At 38.8% G+C, this 21,621-nt stretch overlaps 1 protein-coding gene across 2 annotated transcripts in view; it reads right to left on the bottom strand.

Annotated features, from left to right (window-relative positions):
- Window positions 1-20,886, bottom strand: part of PIAS1 (protein inhibitor of activated STAT 1) — a 125,357-nt gene extending 104,471 nt beyond the window's left edge. Inside the window, exon 1 of one of the 2 annotated variants that reach the window (XM_043919822.1) lies at window positions 20,775-20,886. In XM_043919822.1, coding sequence (XP_043775757.1) covers window positions 20,775-20,798 — 24 coding nt within the window. In that variant the 5' untranslated portion in view covers window positions 20,799-20,886. Of the gene's footprint in view, window positions 1-19,999; window positions 20,503-20,774 lie in introns of those variants that run through there. The other variant, XM_043919821.1, reaches the window with a different exon arrangement.
- Window positions 20,887-21,621: the final 735 nt, after the last annotated feature.

Below are 21,621 nucleotides of genomic sequence, written 5' to 3' on the forward strand. Positions count from 1 at the left end.
CTCCTTTATTGAAGATTAATTGAGCATAAGCGTGTGGGTTTATTTCTGGGCTCTCTATCTTGTTCCACTGATCCGTATGTCTGTTTTTGTACCAGTAGCACACTATTTTGATTACTGTAGCATTATCTTAAGTCTGGAAGGGTTATGCCTCCTGTTTATTCTTTTTCCTCAGGATTCTTCCACAATTCTGGTTCTTTTACAGTTACCTATTTAGGATTATTTGTTCTAGTCCTGTGAAAAATGTCATGGGTAATTTGACAGAGATTGTGTTAAATCTGCATGTTGCTTTGGGCAGTATAGCCATTTTAACAATATTAATTCTTCTAGTCCAAGAGCATGGGAATAGTATCGTTCCATTTCTTTGAATCATCTTCAATTTCTTTTATTAATATTCTATAGTTCTCATCGTAAAAGTCTTTCACCTCCTTGGTCAGGTTTATTCCTGGGTTGTGTGTGTGTGTGTGTGTGTGTGTGTGTGTGTGTGTGTGTGTGTGTGTGTGTGTGTGTGTGTGTGTGTGTGTGTGTGTGTCTGTGTGTGTGTCTGTGTGTGTGTCTGTGTGTGTGTGTGTCTGTGTGTGTGTGTGTCTGTGTGTGTGTCTGTGATTTTAAGTTTTTTTTTTTTTAAACAACCCAATCAAAAGATGGGAAGAAGACCTAAATAGACATTTCTCCAAAGAAGACACACAGATGACCATGAGGCACATGTAAAGACATTCAACATCACTATTAGAGAAATGCAAATCAAAGCTACCATGAGGTACCACCTCACACCAGTCAGAATGGCTGAATGGACATCATCAAAAAGTCTACAAATGACAAATACTAGAGAGGACGTGGAGAAAAGGAAACTCTCCTACACTGTTGGTGGGAATGTAAGTTGGTGCAGCCATCATGGAAAACAGTATGGAGGTTCCTCAGAAAACTAAAAACAGAATTACCATATGATCCAACAATCCCACTCCTGGGCATATATCCAGGGAAAAACATGGTTCAAAGGGATACATGAATGACAAAGTTCACTGCAATGTTGTTTGCAATACCCAAGACATGGAAGCAAACTAAATATCCACTGACAAATGAATGGATAAAGAAGATGTACATTTATACAATGGAATATTACCTAGTCATTAAAAAGAATAAAATGCCATTTGCAGCAACATGGATTGACCTACAGATTATAATACTAAGTCAGTCAAACAGAGAAAGACATATCATATGATATCACTTAAATACAGAATCTTTTTTTAAAAAAGATACAAATGAATTTATCTACAGAACAGAAACACTCACAGACTTAGAGAACAAACTTACAGTTACCTGGGAAGGAAGAGATTGGCAGTCTGGGACTGATAAGTACACAATGCTATATTTAAGACAGATAACCAACAAGGACCTACTGTGTAGCACAGGAACTCTGCTCAATACTCTGTAGTAACTTACAGGGAAAGAATTTAAAAAAGAACACATACATGTGTATACATGTGTATGTGAATCACTTTGCTGTACATCTGAAATTAATACAACATTGTTAATGAACTATATTCTGAAATAAAATAAAAAATTTTTAATAAAATTTTAAAGTTTTTTTTTTTACAGTCTTTTTCTGATATTTCATTGTTAAAGAAATGCAATTGATTTCTGTATGTGCATTTTGTATCCTGCTACCTTGTTGAATTCATTCAGTGTTTCTATGTGGAGTCTTTTAGGGTTTCTATATATAGTATGTTATCTACATACAATGACAATTTTATGAGGTTATTTCTTTTAAACTTCAAATTTTACTCACTGTAATAAAGCTAGCTGCCCAAACATGAAAAAATAAAAATCCTAAATAAAACTTAAAATGGAAACAATCTGATTGGGTTTCACATTAAAAAGATTTAATTTAAATGACAGGATACTCCAAGTCACCATTTTCCAAACCAGGTTCGTAGGGTTAATAGATATTCAAAGTAATATGGTGGTGTGGCAAAACCAATCAAGGAAATTAAAGATTCTCTAATTCCCCACCATGCCCTACCTTCTCAAATAATATTCACACATTAAAGGTCCTAAGAAGTCCTGCAGAAAGGAAGTATGTTAACTTTGTATCCAACATTTTGCAGTTACCTGGCCACTAAACTTTTCATTATTACTATTGTTCAATCACTGTCATCTCATCCTAGCACTTCACAAAAAAAGAATTTTAGAAAAACCAACAAGATCTTCAAGTTTTCCACTGTACACCTGTTGTTATAGCAACATTATTAAAAGTAGCCCCTTCTACTCTTAAAAGTGTCCCACTTTGGATGAAACATTATATGGTCACCCTAGAATTAATACTCTAAAACTAAACACCTATTTTAAAGCATGTGAACTACCTTTGCCAAATGCCAAATTAACAAGGCCATGTTATTACATGCAGTTAAAATGTTATATAGATGATGATTAATCTTGATATCTTTTTCTCAAACTTCTGAAAAAATTCTCCACTAGCAATCATATATATTTTCAAAATACTCTGGACTACTGAATTCTCACTAAATGAACTCACAAACCAGATGTAGACAGTGAAAGATACCTATAATTGCATAATTTTTAAAAAGTGTCTATCATATATAATTGTAAAGAAAGGAAAACTCTTAGAGACATCACAGCACATTCACACAAGATGTTTTATGTTTTAAAAGGTATTTTAAAAAATTATTTCAGTCCTCAATTGTGAGAGGTCCTTAGAATTCTTGACTCTGTTTTCACTCACTCCAATCTTCCTAGATGACCTCAACCATCTCATCACATTTTGAGGTTAACAATCATCAAATCTTCATTTCTAGCCTAGCCTTTGTCTTCTGAATTACAATGTTAAACACTTCTATGTCCCAGAAGTAGTCAGCTCAACGCGTCCAAACCTAACAAATCAAACTTCTCTCAAACCACTTAACCAGTTATCCAAGCCAGAAAACTTATATGCCACCTTCTCCCTCACTCACATCTATTTTTCAAGTCACATCAATCCTACCACTTTAAATGTCTATTACCACTTTAATTCGGACTACCATGATCCCTTTCCTAGATGTCTGTAAGAAATTCAACTGTTCTCCCCGTCTCCAATATTATCCTTTAAAGTCATTCTTCACAGTAGAGGTCTTTCTAAAATAGAAAGATGATCACGTCACTCTTGAGCTTAAATCTTTCATGATTAGCCACTACACTAAGTATAAAGGCCAAATTTCTCAGCATGGCGTAAGAGATCCTTCATGATCCAGTCCTGGACACTGCCACTAACCGCCCTGTTAACCAGCCTTCCATCCTCCAGGACTTTCATAAATATGCTGTTCTTCAATAACTCTTCTCCCCTCTCCCAGCCTAATCTTTTTCTAGTTAATTTCACCTCATTCAGGTCACACCTTAGAAATCATCAACTTTGGGATACTTTCCACAGGCTATCCTCAATATTAGTAAATTTACCTTATGTTACCTACAATTTAACCCAATACAGTTCTCATGCCAAAATGAAGAGAAGCCCTATTTACTTGTCTACTTTCTACCAAACCATAAGCTCAGTCTATACAAACTGTGTTTTGTTCACTGTCAATGAATATGAGTAACAATATTCTGGCATCTCAACTATTATAAACCATATTGGCAGTGTAAGCCTATTAGAAATTATATGTATTCTCCCTCACAAATAAGGACATTATATAATTCTCAGTGCCTACTCAGCATGTTATTGCTATTTAAATAGTAACTTACTTAATTTGGACAGGGAAAGAATTTTGTTCTTAATCCTACAAAAATGGGGGAGTTACAGAAACTTCTCCAGTTGCAGAAATGTAGGGCTAAGAGACTGACATATAAAAAAAAGGTCATCTAACTAAAACTGAAAAGGGAAATTAAGATACAAGATCAATTTAGGGGTTGTTAGTATCAGCCTGAAACTATGAGAGTCTGAAATAATGAGGGTGATAGCAGGGAAGGAAAGGAAGGCACAACATTTAAAATATTTGACAAGAATTGGAAGTGAAGGATGTAGCTCAGATGGCTCAGAAATACACACAGGGAAGCCTTCCTTGAGCACCCAGACTAGGTCAGGTCTCCCTGTTACATGTGCTTATAGAATTTTGTTCTTTTCCTTTACAGAACTTAGTACAGTTTCAGACGCATAATTTCAACATGAAAAGTCCTGGTAATAACTTGGCTCCAGCCTTCCACAATTTGCACCCCTCCCTTATAGAGATACCCAGCCGCGGACCTGCTGGGTGTCCACAAACACACCTCAGCGTCTCTCATTACTTTTTTCACGCCGTTCCCTCTGCTTGAAGCCACCTCCCTGTAATCAAAAACTTTCAAGAAGTCTCCTCTTGAGAGCCAGCTTAAAATAAGCTTGGCCAGAAGTGACTAGTCTTCCTCTCCTGAATATATTGTTAACTATTTACATAGTTACTCTTTTATAGCTTTCTATTACAGTTGTTCTAGACATTTCTCCCCTCCACGAGAAAGGCATAACTCCCTGAGGTTAGCTATGGGGTAGGGGTGCAGAGGTAGGTGTGAAAAGGCTGAACAGAAGGGAACTGCAAGCACAAAGAACAGCAGAAGAGAAAGTACCAGGAATTCAACAAAAGTAAGTCTAAGAATAACACCCATGCCCTCTCCTAAAGAAGTCTTATACTGGGTACTACTGACCCGGCCTTTCCTCCTGCTCCTCATGTTAGTTATTGGTGATGCTATTTCTAGAAATCAATGCCCAAAAGAAATACAAAGTAAGCAGCAATGGTTAGCCACACACGGAATTTAAAATTTTCCACTAATCACTCTTTAAGAAGTAAAGAGAAAAAGGTAAAATTCGTAGTATATTTTGCTTAATGCAGTATATATCCAAAGTAGTATCAAACATGTAATCAATACAAAACAATTGAGATATATTCCTTCATTTTCATGCTATGTCTTCAAAATCCAGTGTATCTTTCCTCAGAGCCACATCTCAAATGCTCAATAGCCACAAATATAATAAATAAACCACAATGGAAAAGAATATGAAAAAGAATATACATATATACACATATATGTGTGTGTATAACTGAATCACCTTGCTGTACAGCAGAAATTTACAAATGAACTACACTTCAATGACATTTTTTAAAAGCAAAAAAAAAAAAAGTAACGGAACAATGCAGCTCTGAAATACTATCTCTGTCATTCACTGGCTCCAAACCAATACCCTGGGCTGTATCTGACTCTTCCTCATTATTCTCCAACCTCAAACACACACTTCCATGGCCTCACCTTAGATCTCTGCACCAAAACCTGTACCACCTTCAAAAATCACCAATTCAAATACTCCACTCTCCAACTACCATCTGTTCTTACGTGCTTAAAGCACCTTCACTCCAACAACTCAGCTTTATCATGACCTCCAGTTAAGTGCTGTTTATCACTCTATCCCTTCAGCTTAGATTCCTTTTTCTTGGAGTGGTGGTGGGGGGGCATGGTATAGAATTAAACATTCCTGTGCAAAATCCCCTTTCCCACTCTATGCCTGGCGCACACAACTTGTTCTAACTTTACAACTCAGGCAGACAGAAGAATGCATTCACACAGGCAAAGAGATGTTACAATACACTCATAATCATCCATCTCAATGGGTACAGGCATCCTACTAAATTTTCCAGTAACCAGCAAACGTCCCACAGAAAGATAACTATTTCATATCTTTCCCTTGCTCCTCTCATATCTCCCTTCCCCCAATACTACCTTTAGGAAGCATAGCACTAATATCAGTCACTCAGTCATATCTGACTCTTTTGGACCCTTGGACTACAGCCCACCAAGCTCCTCTGTCCATGGAATTCTCCAAGCAAGAATACTGGAGTGGACAGCCATTCCCTTCTCCAGGGGATCTTCCCAATCCAGGGATTGAACCTCATTCTCCTGCACTGCAGGCAGATTCTTTACCGTCTGAGCTGCCAGGGAAGCCCACTTAGGAAGCATACATAAAACCAATGACTTCCTCTAATAATGTTATTTGGCATATTTGATATATACTTTTTTTAAAACTTGCAAAATTAAACGGCATTTTTTGCTAATTATAAAAATTTAGATTCATAAAAGTGCTGCTGCTGCTGCTGAGTCACTTCAGTCATGTCCGACTCTGTGTGACCCCGTAGATGGCAGCCCACCAGGCTCCCCCGTCCGTGGGATTTTCCAGGCAAGAATACTGGAGTGGGGTGCTATTGCCTTCTCCTTCATAAAAGTGCAGGAGAACCAAATTATATTTCATATAATATATGAAAACCATATATAACCATGTAACCAGAATAACAGAATATAAGTTTCATGAGGGCAAAGAATCTTTTTCATTCCCAACCTACTAATGAGCCTCTAACCTAAGTATCTGGCACATAAAGCAGCCTTCATTTTTACTGATGGAATAAATAAGAACCTTGCTGTAAGCAGCTGTGACATGAAAGGCCAAACGAAATAGGCAAAAGGAAGGGGGAGGAAAGAGTGCTTATTTGTTTTCAAGATTTAACACAGAATATCTATAGCCCCGAAAAGGCATAATTTTACTTTACGTAAGACTTTTAAAAATGTATCAAACAAAACAACGGACAAAAATCAAACAACTTTTTATGGTTTGCATGTGTGCATGCTAAGTCACTTCAGTCATGTCCAACTCTTTACGACCCTATGGACTACAGCCCACGAGGATCCCCTGTCCAAGGGATTCTCCAGGCAAGAATACTGGGGTGGGTTGCCATGCCCTCCTCCAGGGGATCTTCCTGACCCAGGGATCAAACCCATGTCTCTTACATCTCCTGCAGGTAGGCAGGTTCTCTACCACTAGTGCCGCCCAGGAAACCCTTTAATGGTTTATCCTTTAACGGTTTACGCTTCCACTAAAAAGCTAGACTTCTCCTATAACTGATTTAATGTCTTCATTAACTATACCACAAACACATATAAATCTAAGCACTTCTGAAGACTTAACCAAGTGTGGATCACTGTGGTCATTAACCAAAGACCCCTTCTCTTCCCCAAACATCATTGAGCATAATTAATAGATTCCATGGGCATAAATATCTGACACAGTTACATTTATTTTCAAAATGAGGTCTCCAAAACTTTACTCTCCACTTGTGGAATCCTCCTCTTCAAAAAAATGCTATGTCACAATTGGAATTTTATAAAATTGTGATATAATTAATAGTTTAATTAGAAGCAATGGCTTAAAAACAACCTTACAAATAAATAATACACAAAACTATTATTTCACTACTAGTTTTTATTTTTAAAGTAAAACATATTAATAAAGCTGCATGGAGGAAGTGGGGAGGAAACAGGATGTGGCTGCACAAAAGAAAGCCTCAAAGTTTTGGAATACTCTGTTAAGTTTGGTGTTTGTTTTATTAGTCATCTATAAGTTACACATTGCTCTACAAAGTTATACATATTACTCTACATATATATTTATTTTTCTAAAGCAACCTAGCTTTCTCAGAAAAGAACACAATTCCTACTAACACTCATTATAAATCCTAATTGAACAGTAGCAGATATTTAAGAATGGTCAAATATTTTGTATCATAAGCTTTGCAGCAAGTTTACAGTGTTTTCCAGTTAAATACAAAATGACCATACACAAATATCTATCATATTCCCTCCCTAAAAGGAAGCATTGGAAGAACTGACGCTGAAGCTAAAGATCCAATACTTAGGCCACCTGATGCAAAGAGCCGACTCCTTAGAAGAGATCCTGATGCTAGCAAAGATTGAAAGCAGGAGGAGAAGCGGATGACAGAGGACAAGATGGTTGGATGGCATCACCGACTCAATGGACATGAGTTTGAGTAAGCTCCAGGAGATGGTGAAGGACAGGGAAGCCTGGTGTGCTGCCATCCATGGAGTGGCAAAGAGCTGGACGTGACTGAGTGACAACAACAACAAAAAGGAAGCATAAAGAATAAAGGAAGAAAAAAAATTAATTTACAAGCTCAAGGAACAATAATTATTGCTTAAAAAAAAAAAAAAAAGAAAATGCATAGGTCCATTCCTCTGACAAAACACAGAAGAGGAAAGGAAGAAAATGACTTAAGGGCTAATACAAGGAAATCTCTCAGAAATAAAAGTGCCTCCGGACCGTGCCACCGAGGACTGCAGCACAATGAATGAGAAAACATCCACACGCAGTTTCCATGTCATGAAGTCTGAGCACACATCATAAAGATCCTAAAACTTCCAGACAGGCCACTTGCAAAGGTTCAAGAACTAAAACGTCACTCTTTACTCCATACAATACAGAAATCATCTTTAGTTTACAAGAGTAAAGAAGAGAAAATGTCTATTTAGAATTATACCATACTTCAAACTGGAGTTTCAATCAACAGATAAAACAAGTCTTTAATTTTCTGAAAAGCTAAGATTTGTCAAAGATTTAACAGAAACTGAGTAAAATCGTTAATTTCAATGTTCACTTATTTAAATTTCTCCTGCTCCTAAAGATTTTGACTACTTTAACTTAGTTTGGTGGGAAAAAACAATACAATACTTTTTAAAAACCATGGGGCAGGAAGGGCTGTGGGCAGGGGCAGACAGCAAGACAAAAGAGACACAGGAATCTAAAAGCCTATGTATATAAATTTTTCAAAATAAAAAGCTATTTTTATTAATCAAAATCATTCATATGTGAAAGTTGAGGAGAAACAATTAACTTTCTTAACTACATCAGGAATGCAGAGATACAAAGTTAAGTAAAAGGTAGAGATCAATTACGCATGGCTCTACTGCCTGTCTTAAGCAGATAATTTACAAAAATCCTCCATTTTCCAATCTTAGCTTGACATCCTGCAGAAAGATGCTGGAGACACAGAGGCTGAAGTTTTTCAAACAACTTTAAAGAGTAGTAGAAAGTGAAAAGCATTCAATCCTGTAATCTCTAGGTCCCACTTTAATACAACAGAGAAAGGGAGAAAACAAAATACGTCAAATGCAAATCAACCATCTTATATATATGTATGTGGTAAGAGCTGATAATGGGGCTTCCCAGGTTGTACAATGGTAAAAATGCAAAAGTGACGAGGGTGCCATTCCTGAGTTGAGAAGATCCCCTGGAGTAGGAAATGGCAACCCACTCCAGTATTCTTGCCTGGGAAATCCCATGGACACAGAGGAGCCTGGCGGGCTACAGTTCATGAGGTTGCAAAGAGTCAGACACAACTGAGCACGTATGCATGCAAGAACTAATAAGATCTGCTTAAGAGGAAATTATCAGCTAAAATTAGGCTAGAGGACATCTGTATGGATTTTTCATTTATTCGAGCTATTTCCATCCCCTACTGTAGAAAAAAAAATGGCGATCAAGGGTTGAGACATATCCTTGAAAAAATAAAAAACCACACAATTCCCACACCATTACTGACTGAAAATATTGGAGCACATTTATTCAGTTCAGTTCAGTCACTCAGTGGTGTCCGACTCTTTGCCACGACGTGGACTGCAGCACGCCAGCCTTCCCTGTTCATCACCAACTCCCGGAGCCTACTCAAACTCATGTCCATTGAGTCGGTGATGCCATCAATGCAATGCAAACCATTACTGCTTAGCATTTTTACTATAGAGACACAGGATACAATTAAACAGCTCTGCTTTGCAAACTTGCCTTGAAAATGGATCACTATTATCTGTAAGCAAAACTTTTTTCTTTTAAATTATAAAAAATACCATGGATAAGAAGATGAGAAGGATATTCCCATTTTAAGCTACACTGTGTATCTTACGTAAGAGTGTTCAGGGTCTCAAAAGTTTTGACTCTCTGGGTTTTTTAATAGTGTTGAAAGTAGAGGATCCCTCCCTCCAAAAAACTCTGCTGATTAAATCTATTCATGTTTACTGTATTAGAAGTTAAAACTGGAATTGTTGTCTAATGGATATAATTTTAGTTTTATAAAATGTTCTGGATATTGGTTGCATAACGATGTAAATATATTTAATAGCATTAAACTGTATACACTTAAAAGTGGACAATAAGTAAATTCAAGTTATGCATATATTACCATAACTTAAAACTTTTAAAGAAAAACAGAAATTAAAACAAAATTTTGAAAGATTGTCGTTTAAAATATAATACATTGCTTGTTAAATCAAAATATTAAATTAAACAAACTATTCAAAAACAAAAAAAGCAAAAATAGTCATTATTTGACATTTTTGCAAAGCTCTTTAATGTTTGGTTTAATAAAGACAGATTTATCTTCATATCCACTTTCACATTCAATCTGCATTAGGTTGTTCTGAAGTACATGAAGAAAATTCAGCCTCATGCAGGTACGTAGTGAGAAAAGATGCAATATTTCAATAGCTCTCCCAGGTAACTGAGGCTTCCCTGGTAGCTGAAACATTAAAGAATCCGCCTGCAATGCGGGAGACCTGGGTTCGATTCCTGGGTTCGGAAGATCCTCTGGTGAAGGAAATGACAACCCACTCCAGTATTCGCGATTGAAAAAGTCCATGGACAGAGAAACCTGGTAGGTTACAGCCCATGGGGTTACAAAGAGTGGGATACAACAAAGTGACTTCTACTTTTTTTTTTTTTTTTCAGATATGGATATTCTTTCATCCTTCACCAAAACTCAACAAGTGGCAGTTTCTTAAAGGCTGCTCCAATATGGAAAGTGAATCAATGAACATTTCCTATTCTTAGGTACTGAAATCCACTGATCTATGTTACATTTCCAATGGATCATTTTACCATTTTGTAATACCATGCATTGATTATTTAGAAAATAACAGTTGAGAGTTATGTAGTCCTGCCAATGTTAATTTTGACCCTTTCACTATACAACTTCGCTATATGACATTCATTAATAGCACCACTGATCTTATACCAAAAAAAAGTCAAGTATTGGGAAACTATCAAGCTCAAAGTGGTAAACACAAGTCTTAAAAAATTCTATTTTCTGGAGAAGGAAATGGCAACCCACTCCAGCACGCTTGCCCGGAAAACTCCATGGACGGAGGAACCTAGTAGGCTATACAGTCCATGGGGTCGCACAGAGGCGGACACGACTGGAGCGACTCAGCAGCAGCAGTGCACCCCTTCCCCTTACCCCCTGCTAACCTAAGTTTGTTTTCTACATCTGCGACTCTATTTCTGTTTGGTAAATAGCTTCATTTGCACCATTTTTAGCTCCACATATAAGCAATATCATATGATATTTGCCTTTTTCTGAGAGACTCATTATTTTCACGTTTTGTCAGAATTTTCCTGTGATGTAATGTGATAAACCTGAGTGAAATGAAAAAAAAAAAAAAATTCTATTTTCACTTGAGAGCTAGAATTTTATCATTAGCAACAAATACTGTCAGTGTGGTGCAAACTCACTTGATTTAGTTTTGAGAAAATGTCTGCCAAATACCCAAGTCTTCGTACTTTGCCAGCCATTCTTTAAAATAAAAATGATATCCCATTTAAAAAGCAGCTAGTTCAGCACGCAACTCAAACAACTGTACAAGTTCTTTTTCGTGAATTAACCATCAGATTTGGTGTTTAGTAAAAGTGGTTTACAGGACTTTCATCACACAAAATATACTTTAAAATGTGCTCAAGGACTGAGACATAATAAAATTAAGTTTTACTGCTTTATCATCTTAATTGAAGTACACAATGATATCCCAAACTAGTAATGTTTAATACTACTGCCTTAATTCATGCAATTTTACCCACCACTGATTATGCAAATGCCAACATAGCTAATGGGCTTCCCTGATGTCTCAGATGGTAAAGAATCTGCCTGCAATGTAGGAGACCTGGGTTCAATCCCTGGGTCGAGAAGATCCCCGGGAGAAGGGAGTGACTACCTACTCCAGTATTCTTACCTGGAGAATCCCCATGGACACAGGAGCCTAGCAGGCTACAATCCATGGGGTCACAAAGAGTCCGACATGACAGAATAACTACCACTTTCAATATAGCAAATAATGCCTTACTTTTATTGAGCAAAGTTTTGACCTCCAGGATCCCCAGAAAGAGTCTGGAGAACTACCAGAGGTGTGGGAAACAGACTTTGTGAACCACTGTAACAGCTGATGCATTAGTTGGGTGATTAAGAAACAAATATTTTTGGTACATATCCCTCTGTAAGAGTGTTTAAATACACGTTTACATGGTAATGGGGCTTCCCAGGTGGTGCTAGTGGTAAAGAACCTGCCTGCCAATGCAGGAGACAGAAGAGACAAAAGTTCAATCCCTGGGTCGGGAAGATCCCCTGGAGGAAGGCATGACAATCCACTCCAGTATTCTTGCCTGGAGAATTCTATGGACAGAGGAGCCTGGCAGGCTACGGGCCATAGAGTCGCAAAGAGTCCGACATGACTGAAGTGACTTAATAGTAGCAGTTACATGACGACATTCTCAAACCAACTGATATCTAACACTTCATTCACAGTCATAACTCAAACAGAATATGATAGATACTTCCTAAATAAATAACAAATAATTACCAAATACCTACCATGTTAGACTCTGAGCTAGGTGCCTCTACATTCCCTTTTTGGGGTAACTCACAGAAGCCCATAGACCAGACTGATAATTTTAATATATGAGAAAAGTATTTACCCTAAAATCTTTCAGATCTTATTTTTGAGATTACACTTACGTGGCTACAAGGAAAAGTCTTAAAATTCACCATAAAGCATAAGATAGCATGTTTAAATTCTATTTTAAGCAGTATGCCATGAAGCTAAAAACAGGCTTGCTCACATTCAAAAACCCAAATACAAAATGAATTGCTTTGGCTATGTACTGCTAGCACGCCATCAAGAGCCTACATTCCATTTCTCCTCAAGCCAAACAACCCTTACCTGTTACAGTTTTCATTCCTATTTTTAAGGGAACCTCAAATATAACTTTACTGGAGTTACATTAAACATTGTCAACTATTAAAAAAATTTAGCAAAACCATCAAGACAAGTTAAGAATTTTTAGACATATACACTGATAAATCCACAAGCTAAACCTCTACAAATATACATATGAAATATCTGCATTGTAAAAAAGACAGAAAAATTCTCACTTTGGAACATGCCACGGAAAGAGCTTCAACACAGTATACTGTTAAGTGAAAAAAGCAAGTCAAAGGATACCATGTATAATAAGATTATGTATAGCAATGTATGTACATTTAATAAATACTGAGTTCTATATCCCTAATTTGTTTCAAATCTAGACATATACAATAAATTACAAACACTATATAGACACAATTAAATGTCCACACACAGAAAAATGAATACACAAAAGGCTATATGTGATTCCATTTATATGAAGTGTTCAATATAGGCAAATTTATAGGGACAGAAAGCAGATAAGCAGTTGCCTGAGGGTGAATGAGTTGTGGGCAATAGGGGTGATAGCTAAAGAATGCAAGATTTCTTGGAGGGGAAAGGGAAAAATATCCTGAAATTGGTTGCAGTAATAGTTACACAACTTTGTGAATATATTAATATTAAAGTACCATTTAATTGTGCATGTAAACAGATGAAAAGCATGGTATGTGAATTATACCTCAATAAAGCTTATGTTCTTTCTGCCTCAAAAAATAGGGTACCAAAGTGGTTGCAAGGGGCAAAGGGTGGGTGGGGTGAAATGAAGACTTAAAATTTTACACTACTTACTGCTCTATCATTACAATGAGAAATGTATTCATTTATTATCTATATAACTTAAAGAAATGTGAAAGGTAAACCTAAAACAGTCTTCCAAGACAGCAGATTAAAAAGCAGAGACACTACTTTACCAACAAAGGTCCATCTAGTCAAAGCTATGGTTTTTCCAGTAGTTATGTATGGATGTGAGAGTTGGACTACAAAGAAAGCTGAGCACCGAAGAATTGATGCTTTTGAACTGTGGTGTTGGAGAAGACTCTGAGAGTCCCTTGGACTGCAAGGAGATCCAACCAGTCCATCCTAAAGGAGATCAGTCCTGAATATTCATTGGAAGGACTGATGCTGAAACTGAAACTCCAATACTTTGGCCACCTGATGCACTGGAAAAAGACTGATGCTGGGAAAGATTGAAGGCGGGAGAGAAGGGGACGACAGAAGATGAGATGGTTGGATGGCATCACCAACGCGATGGACAAGAGTTTGAGTAGGCTCCGGGAATTGGTGATGGACAGGGAGGCCTGGTGTGCTGCAGTGCATGGGGTCGCAAAGAGTCAAACACAACTGAGTGGCTGAACTGAACTGAAAACAGTCTTCATAAATTATTCTGGATTTAATGTTATTCATCTACGAAGCAGCCATGAAAAAAAGTATGACAGTATGACCCTATCTCAGAACACTGACAACTTAAGACTGCTATATAAATACATGCATCTGCCCCTCACTAACAGAAACAAATCTTGAATGCAATTTGACAAATATACCTTAGGCACCTACTGTGTCCACAGGGCAGGGATGAGGGGAAATGGGGTGGTATGCAAGGCAGAACACTAGTTAACAGCAAAAAGCAAACTACTTAGCTCTGGCTCTAAGTAAGACACTTGCTATACAGTGGAGGAGGCAAAACATACACACGAAACGTACTGCGGTCAGACTAGAAAATCCTGAATACTAAACTGAGAGCTAAAACTTGATCCTGTTTTCAATGAAAAGCCAGTAGAGTGACAGGATGAAAGGAGTGTTTGGGGAAAACTCAGACCTTTGGGCAACCAAAGGGGGAAATTAAAAGAAGAGAATAGCAGGAAAGGTAAGAAAGAGATGAAGTTTTTGAAAACAGGAACATATACAACAGTCCTATGAAGGTTATTGATATTTCAAAGTTATCAGCTAAATGTTCAAAGGATTTATGTTTGCTTCGTTTCTTGATCTAAGGTGAAGCAGAAAAGGAAACAAAGATTTCTTCATTTTGATGAATTTCAGAAGTTCATGACTAAGAATGAAGTTTTACCAGAAAATTCTGAGGGGAGGGGAGACTTAGGGAGTTTGTTTCATGTGCTACCATGAAACAAAGAGTAGACAGAATCAAAACCAATAGGAGTTCCACAATTTTTAACATGGAAGAGGAAGTAGTAGTCACAAAGTCACAAACACTTTGCAGTGAGAGTAGCAAAAAATGCATAATAATTAGCACTATTTCTTAAATTGTAGTAAAGGAAAACTTAGTATTTTTAAATTTCTCTATCACCTATCTCCAAAAATTCCTAGTGATACAATTTGTTACATAAATGCTGAAGCTTTAGGTGAGGACCAAATTTACTATGTCAAAATTTAGGGTTTGATCAATTTCATATCTTTAATTTCATTAGCTGCTCCTTCCACAATGTAATACTCTTCAGATGTTGCACAAGTAATATTTTTAATTCAATTCACATATGGTTTTATTAACTGATTTAACCCACAGGTTCTTTAAGACAGAATAAATGTTTTCACTGCTGAAGGAACCTCCTCACTCTAACAGCCTCCCTGAAACAATGTCACCTACCAATTTTATACTATGGCAACGCTTTGCTTTGAGATTAAAGGTACGGCTAAAGCAAATATTCTCAAATCTATTTCTATTTTCATAATCTATTTCATACTTTATCAAATGTTCTGATTCAGAGCATTTATATAATGTAGACTTATAAAAAAATCTCATTTTATAATGATCTCATCATTTTAAAATATCTGATCACTTTAAAATAATCTCATCATTTTATAACCTTATCTGACAGATTTATAGGAACAAATAAGAAAGGTATAGACAATGAACAAATCAAAAATTACTTTTCACTGAACACTTCACCTAATCAAAACACTATTTGCACTGTTCCTGAAGCACAAAAAATGGTCTGTAGAATACATACATTTAGTTAGAATAAAACATTGGCAAACTTTTGTATCAGGCTGTTTGTCAAGTTATTGCTTAAAAAAGCAAAAAGTGGAAGTAACCCAATTGTCCAATGATAGGATGTGTGTGTGTGTTAGTCAATGAGTCGTGTCCGACTCTGCGACCCCGAGGACTGTAGCCATCTATGGAATTCTCCAGGCAAGAATACTGGAGTGGGTTGCCATTTCCTTCTCCAGGGGATCTTCCTGACTCAGGGATCAAACCCAGGTCTCCTTCATTGCAGGCAGATTCTTTACCTTCTGAGCCACCAGATAAGTCCAATGATAAGGTATCAGCTGAATAAAAGACAATGTTACCTTTCAAAGGATCATAAAGACCTATACTGACTACCCTGGAAAGATAGCCATGAAAACAGCAGATTACAAATAAAGAGTATGATCTCTCTTTTGTGTTGAATATACATATGCATTTGCTCTAAGAGAGAAAGTCTAAATGGATACCCAGATGCTCTCCATGATACTTCTAAGTACTGAGATTACAGGTGCGGTTTATTTTTGTGCTTACTTTTCAGTATTCTCTGAAGTTTCCTCAAGTAAAATGATATTTGCAAGAATTAATGCCTATGATTCCAACTAACAAACTCCAAACTCTTCCCTGCAAAAAGCCCAAGGAATATCCAAAAATACCTTGGCACAGAGCAAGAGGGAAAGTATTAGCAACAACATAACTAGAATTCTTTGTGAGCGAGGCACCCTCAAGGGTTCCAGGACTGACATGGCACCTTGAAGGCAGGCTACAGCACAGAGTTTTGAAATCACAAGTCCTAGGCTCAAATCCCTGCCACTTTCATTTGTATGACCTTGGACTAGTCATTTACCCTTTCTTGGCATACTTTATCAATAAAAGGGAGATACTACCTGCCTTTCCTATCTCAAAGAACTGATGGAAAAATCAAATGTGATAATGTGATACATTATCAACTGCCAAGTACCATATAAGGTATTATTCAAATACATATATTAAAAAACAAAACAAAACCAAGGTACTTGATGCCAGAGCAGAATACACTACAACCAATTCTATGACGTAATGACCAGCGGTTTTGTTTTTTAAGACTACATCTCATTATAAACACTGCAGTTTTTCAGAAACTTAGACAATTCTTCCCATCCCTACTACAACTCTAAGCCATTTTCTTTACTTATCCCTAGTTATGAGCAAGAAAGGGTACAAATTACCCTGAACTCAAAAGCCTTTGCAAGAACCCTGGAGTAGCATGTTGATGGAGTTCACCAGAAGAAACCCAAGGTTAATCAGCTATGGACTCACCACTAAGCACTACTGCAATCAACAGGGATTACAGGAGACTCTTTGAAGAGAAAGACAATATGATCACCCAGGAGAAAACAGCAGAGGAATAGGAAATATTTCAAAACTATTATATGAAATACTTAAAAACCAGAGTGTCTTACAAATTGTTTTTAAATGCTGTTCATAAAAATGGTGATTTAAAACAAAAGCCATCTAAATGTGGCACTTCAGCAAGGCAAGTTATGGAGATTCAAATCAAACTCATGAATAAATTGTCAGATTTACTTGCTTCCATCTAAAATAAAAACAGACAAATTACACCACAAAGACCAAAATTAAATGGCTAGTTCTTGAAAACAGAGAGGCAGGATACAACAACATAATTTTCTGACAGGCTTGTATAGACACTACTTTTAAAGGTATGGTTTTTAAAGTATGATTTCTCTTCCCCTTGAATTCCATTATTTACTTCACTAAATGATAATCAATTTCTTCCTTTCCTCTGTTCCTCCTGAGGTAAGATGGCAATATAACCCAATCTGACTTTTAATGCAAAAAATATTTGTAATTTTTTAAAGAGCTTTAAGAGAAGCTACATGAAGCTGTCAGATTAACTTCCAAGATCATCTGGCCATCACACCCTCCTGCTTTTAAGCTCCTAAAGATAATAAAATGCTCACTCTCTACCTTCTTACAAATGTCATTTATGGGTATTCCCCTAATGAAAAATTAAACTTTCCATAAACAAATGAGTACAGAGAATTTTTTGATATGTATGACTCACAATCTAATTTTTATTGGCAGTACCTGTAAGTGTTGCAGCCTGCACTTGCAGGAGATACAGATCTATCCATTTTCCCCATCTGATCCTGCAGATTTGTTATAGATTTAAAGGGACTCACTAAAATGGGTCATGAGGAAAAAAATTTACAACCCACATTTCTTTTTGCTATGGATTGTATTCATAATTAAGGTAACAAATCACTATATTTACTCTAAGCCTCATAGTTGGAAATCCATTGGAATACTGTGTTGTCACCTAACACTTAAAAAAAAAAATCTGAGTTTTTCTTAATTCTTACTCTGACTTTTCATTCCTTATTAGGAATAAATGCTATCTACCTCCAAAAACCACACACACACACACAAAATCACGTAGAAAATATAATTTCCAAAAGTATCTTCCAAAGCTTACTGCAGAGAAAATTATATATACACATTCTCAAATAACTATGGTAGGCGTTCCTAAGATCATCTCCACCCCTTAAAAAAAAAAAAAAAGCAGCAAATGTAACCACAATCAAATATAAACAAAATGTTTAACACAGCTATCACCAACTACGCAATTTATCACAGCTCCTCAAAGTACTTGGTACACACAATGACAGACCAGTATGTCAAGAACAGTTATTACAATTTGAAGAAAAAAACACTGTACACCAGAACATAATAATAGGAAAAACTCCTTTAGAAAAACTCAAGGAGATTCTGGAGAGAGCAAAACAGGAGACCAGTTTTAGAAAAATAATGTTTCCCCCCATGTGTTTAGCATTTATCTGATGCAGGCTCATTTTTGTAAAGAGAAACTTTACCTAACAAGACTCACACCAGGGATCTGATCTATCCCCAAAGGCACTTTCTTAAAATGAGAAAGAACAAAGGAGGAAATCTCCCAGCATGTGCTTTCCATACCAGTTTCTTTGGACAGCATCAAGAGTGACAACATAGCCAGCACAGGCTTTTCAGCTTTACTCTGAAGTCCACGTATAACACAACTGTTTAGCTATCAATCAGAAGGATTCCTAAGAAAATAAATACTAGAATGCAAAGATCACAGCGACATAGTGACTACATTTTACAACTACAGAAAACATGTACCTTAAAGTTGCATACTTTTTTATTTTAAGAGTTAATTACCTCCAAATATTCAAATCCCTGGGGCTTTTTCATTTAAGTCAATAGTTTCAAACTAGAAAAAACGAAACCACCCATTCTAGATTTGCTCTCCCTTAATTTGCAATTAGAAGTAAATTAAAAAGAATGACACTCAAAGGCAGAGTCTAAATATACAAATTTTGTAATGTTAACACTGAAAAATTATTGGGAAAAACGATCTCTCGGCGAAGCTTTCCACTGAAAAACTCTCCAGAAACAAACCTGGCGTTTGCCTGTTCTAGGAGTTATCGTTTCACTATAACAGAGATAAATCTTTAAATAATTTTTACTAATTAGGAAAAGACGACTCTTCCCCAAAGATTTACAACTGTATACCCCAATCTCCACTCTGACAGCGATGTCAGTTCTCTGGGTCAGGATACAACCAGCTGCTCGGTTCACACATAGGAAGCCACAGAGAAGGGAATATCGCGTTCAGAGCCTCGAAATAATACGCGTTAGTTAAAAACTGCTTGCTACTAAACCAAAATTATTCAAGCGGAGCCCCATTTGTCACAATCCAATCACAAGGGTTCCACCCCCCTCCCCCAACTGCTTGTGTAGTGGTATATCTGCTTCGGTAAAGAAGCCATCATCAGGTAAAGAAGACTGGGGTGGGAGAAAAAGCGGGGAAAAGGGGGCACCCTTTCATCCAATTTCGCGAGGCGTGAGTAATTGGTACAGTTGAGAGGAACGGAGGAACGTTCTATTTAATTGGAGGTTGAAGTAGGATGAGGGGACAATTTTGTTCAAATCAACATGGCCAGCAAGATGTCCCTACAAACAAAAGGCAACGGGGGGATATAAACACGAACCATTCACCTCCATCAGCTATAGCATCGCCATCATGGTGTGTGCAGAGACCCCCGAAGGCTCCTCTCACCCTCCACACCAAGCCAAAAGGAAGAGATGGAAAAGAAGGGAGAGTTGCTGCTTCCCACCACCTACCATTGCTTCCAAATACACACCCTTCGAGGGGGTTTCTCCCCGCGGTTGCCCGGAATCAGAGAGAAAGAGTACCGTCCCGCCCAGGCAGACTCCCCCGCTACCCCCCAGTCGAACCTCAACGCCAGCCTGGGGTTCACTAAACTTTACTGGAGCTTCTCCCCCACATCCCCACTCCATCGCCCCAGGATCGCGCTGCCCACAAACGGGCACCCCGGGCGCCTCCTGACAGGCGGGTAACCGGGGAGAGCCGAGTCCGGGGCGGGGGCGGCAGGGAGCCACGGAGGGGCGGGGCGGCCAGAGCCAAGTTCCCGGGGGTCTGAGGAGAGCGCCTGACAGCAGCCCGGGACTGCAAAGGAGGAAGAGGAAGCCGCGGCGGGGAGGTTTCCCAATCCCCCCAACATGAACACCCATCCCCTGCCCCCGCTCCTCACGGGGGGCGGGGAGGCTGCCTGGAAGGTGAGGGAGCTGAGCCCCAGAGACAGCCGCGGCCCCCACCTCCGGACTCCCGATCTCTTCCCCCGCCACCCCCGCCAGAGGCGCCCACAACAATAACACGCCGGGGACGACCCGTCAGCGCCCCCGAGGCACCCGGGGCCCGCGGCCCGCCGCTGCCGGGCCCCCTCAACTGGGGCCAGGCGCGCCGATCCTCTCTACAACTCCAGGCCCATGTGGAGTCAAGCCCGAGCGGCCCCCCAGGGTCGGACCCATCCCCCCCGGCACAAGCGGCGCCGTCTCCGCGGCCGAATATTAGAAGTGAATTCGAGCTGCGCTTTACCTTTAGTTCCGCACTGTCCGCCATCTTGCGTCTGTCAGCGCAAGCGCAGTGAACCTCGCCGGGGGCCGCCGCTAGACCCGCCCCTCTAGCCAGCCTGGCCCCGCCCCGGCCCGTCCCCTCTCTCCCCTCCACCTCCCCGGCCCGCCCCGGGCCTCCGCCCCGCTCCGGGCGCTCGCAGCCCCGCCCCGGGCACGTAGAGCTGCGAGACGGGTACGTACTATTTAAATAATGGCGCCAAGCGAGGAGGTTTGACAGTTACTCCCCCCCTTCCTCCCCGCCCCCCATCCTTGCCCGGCTGGCGCCTCCAGGGAAAGGCCGGAGCTGGAGGGCTACTGGCCTGAGCCCCGCCCCTCCGCGGCCTGTGGAACCCTTCTGCAAAGCTTCTGTACCTGCAACCACAAGAAACAGTAATGCCCCTCTCCCCTAATCAGCAAGTCCTTTTCAGCACCTGCTACCTGCGAGGCTTCACGTGGGCTGCAAATAACAATCCGTTACTTTTCAAGGATCACTTGAAGCATTCCCGGGTTTATTAGCTCAGATCTTCCTCATCATGAAGCAGTGAGGTAGGCAGGGAAGAGATTACAATTTTTTGTAGTATATATGTTCAGACATAAAAGCTCAGATAGCAAAAGTGACTTGCCCAAATTAGTACTTAAAAGAGGTTGAGGACGTTCATTCATTAACTTATTTGTTTTCACAAATATTTATTTAGCGACTATGTACCAGCCCTGCTTATAAGGGCTATATATGTGTATATGTATACACATATACTTTGGGAAATTAAATATAATACAACAAAGTCCCTGTCTCCCTGTAGTTCTCTAACGTGGGAAACAGACGAGTGAAC

This window comes from Cervus elaphus, chromosome 12, assembly GCF_910594005.1.
Source record: "Cervus elaphus chromosome 12, mCerEla1.1, whole genome shotgun sequence".
Lineage (NCBI taxonomy): Eukaryota > Metazoa > Chordata > Mammalia > Artiodactyla > Cervidae > Cervus > Cervus elaphus.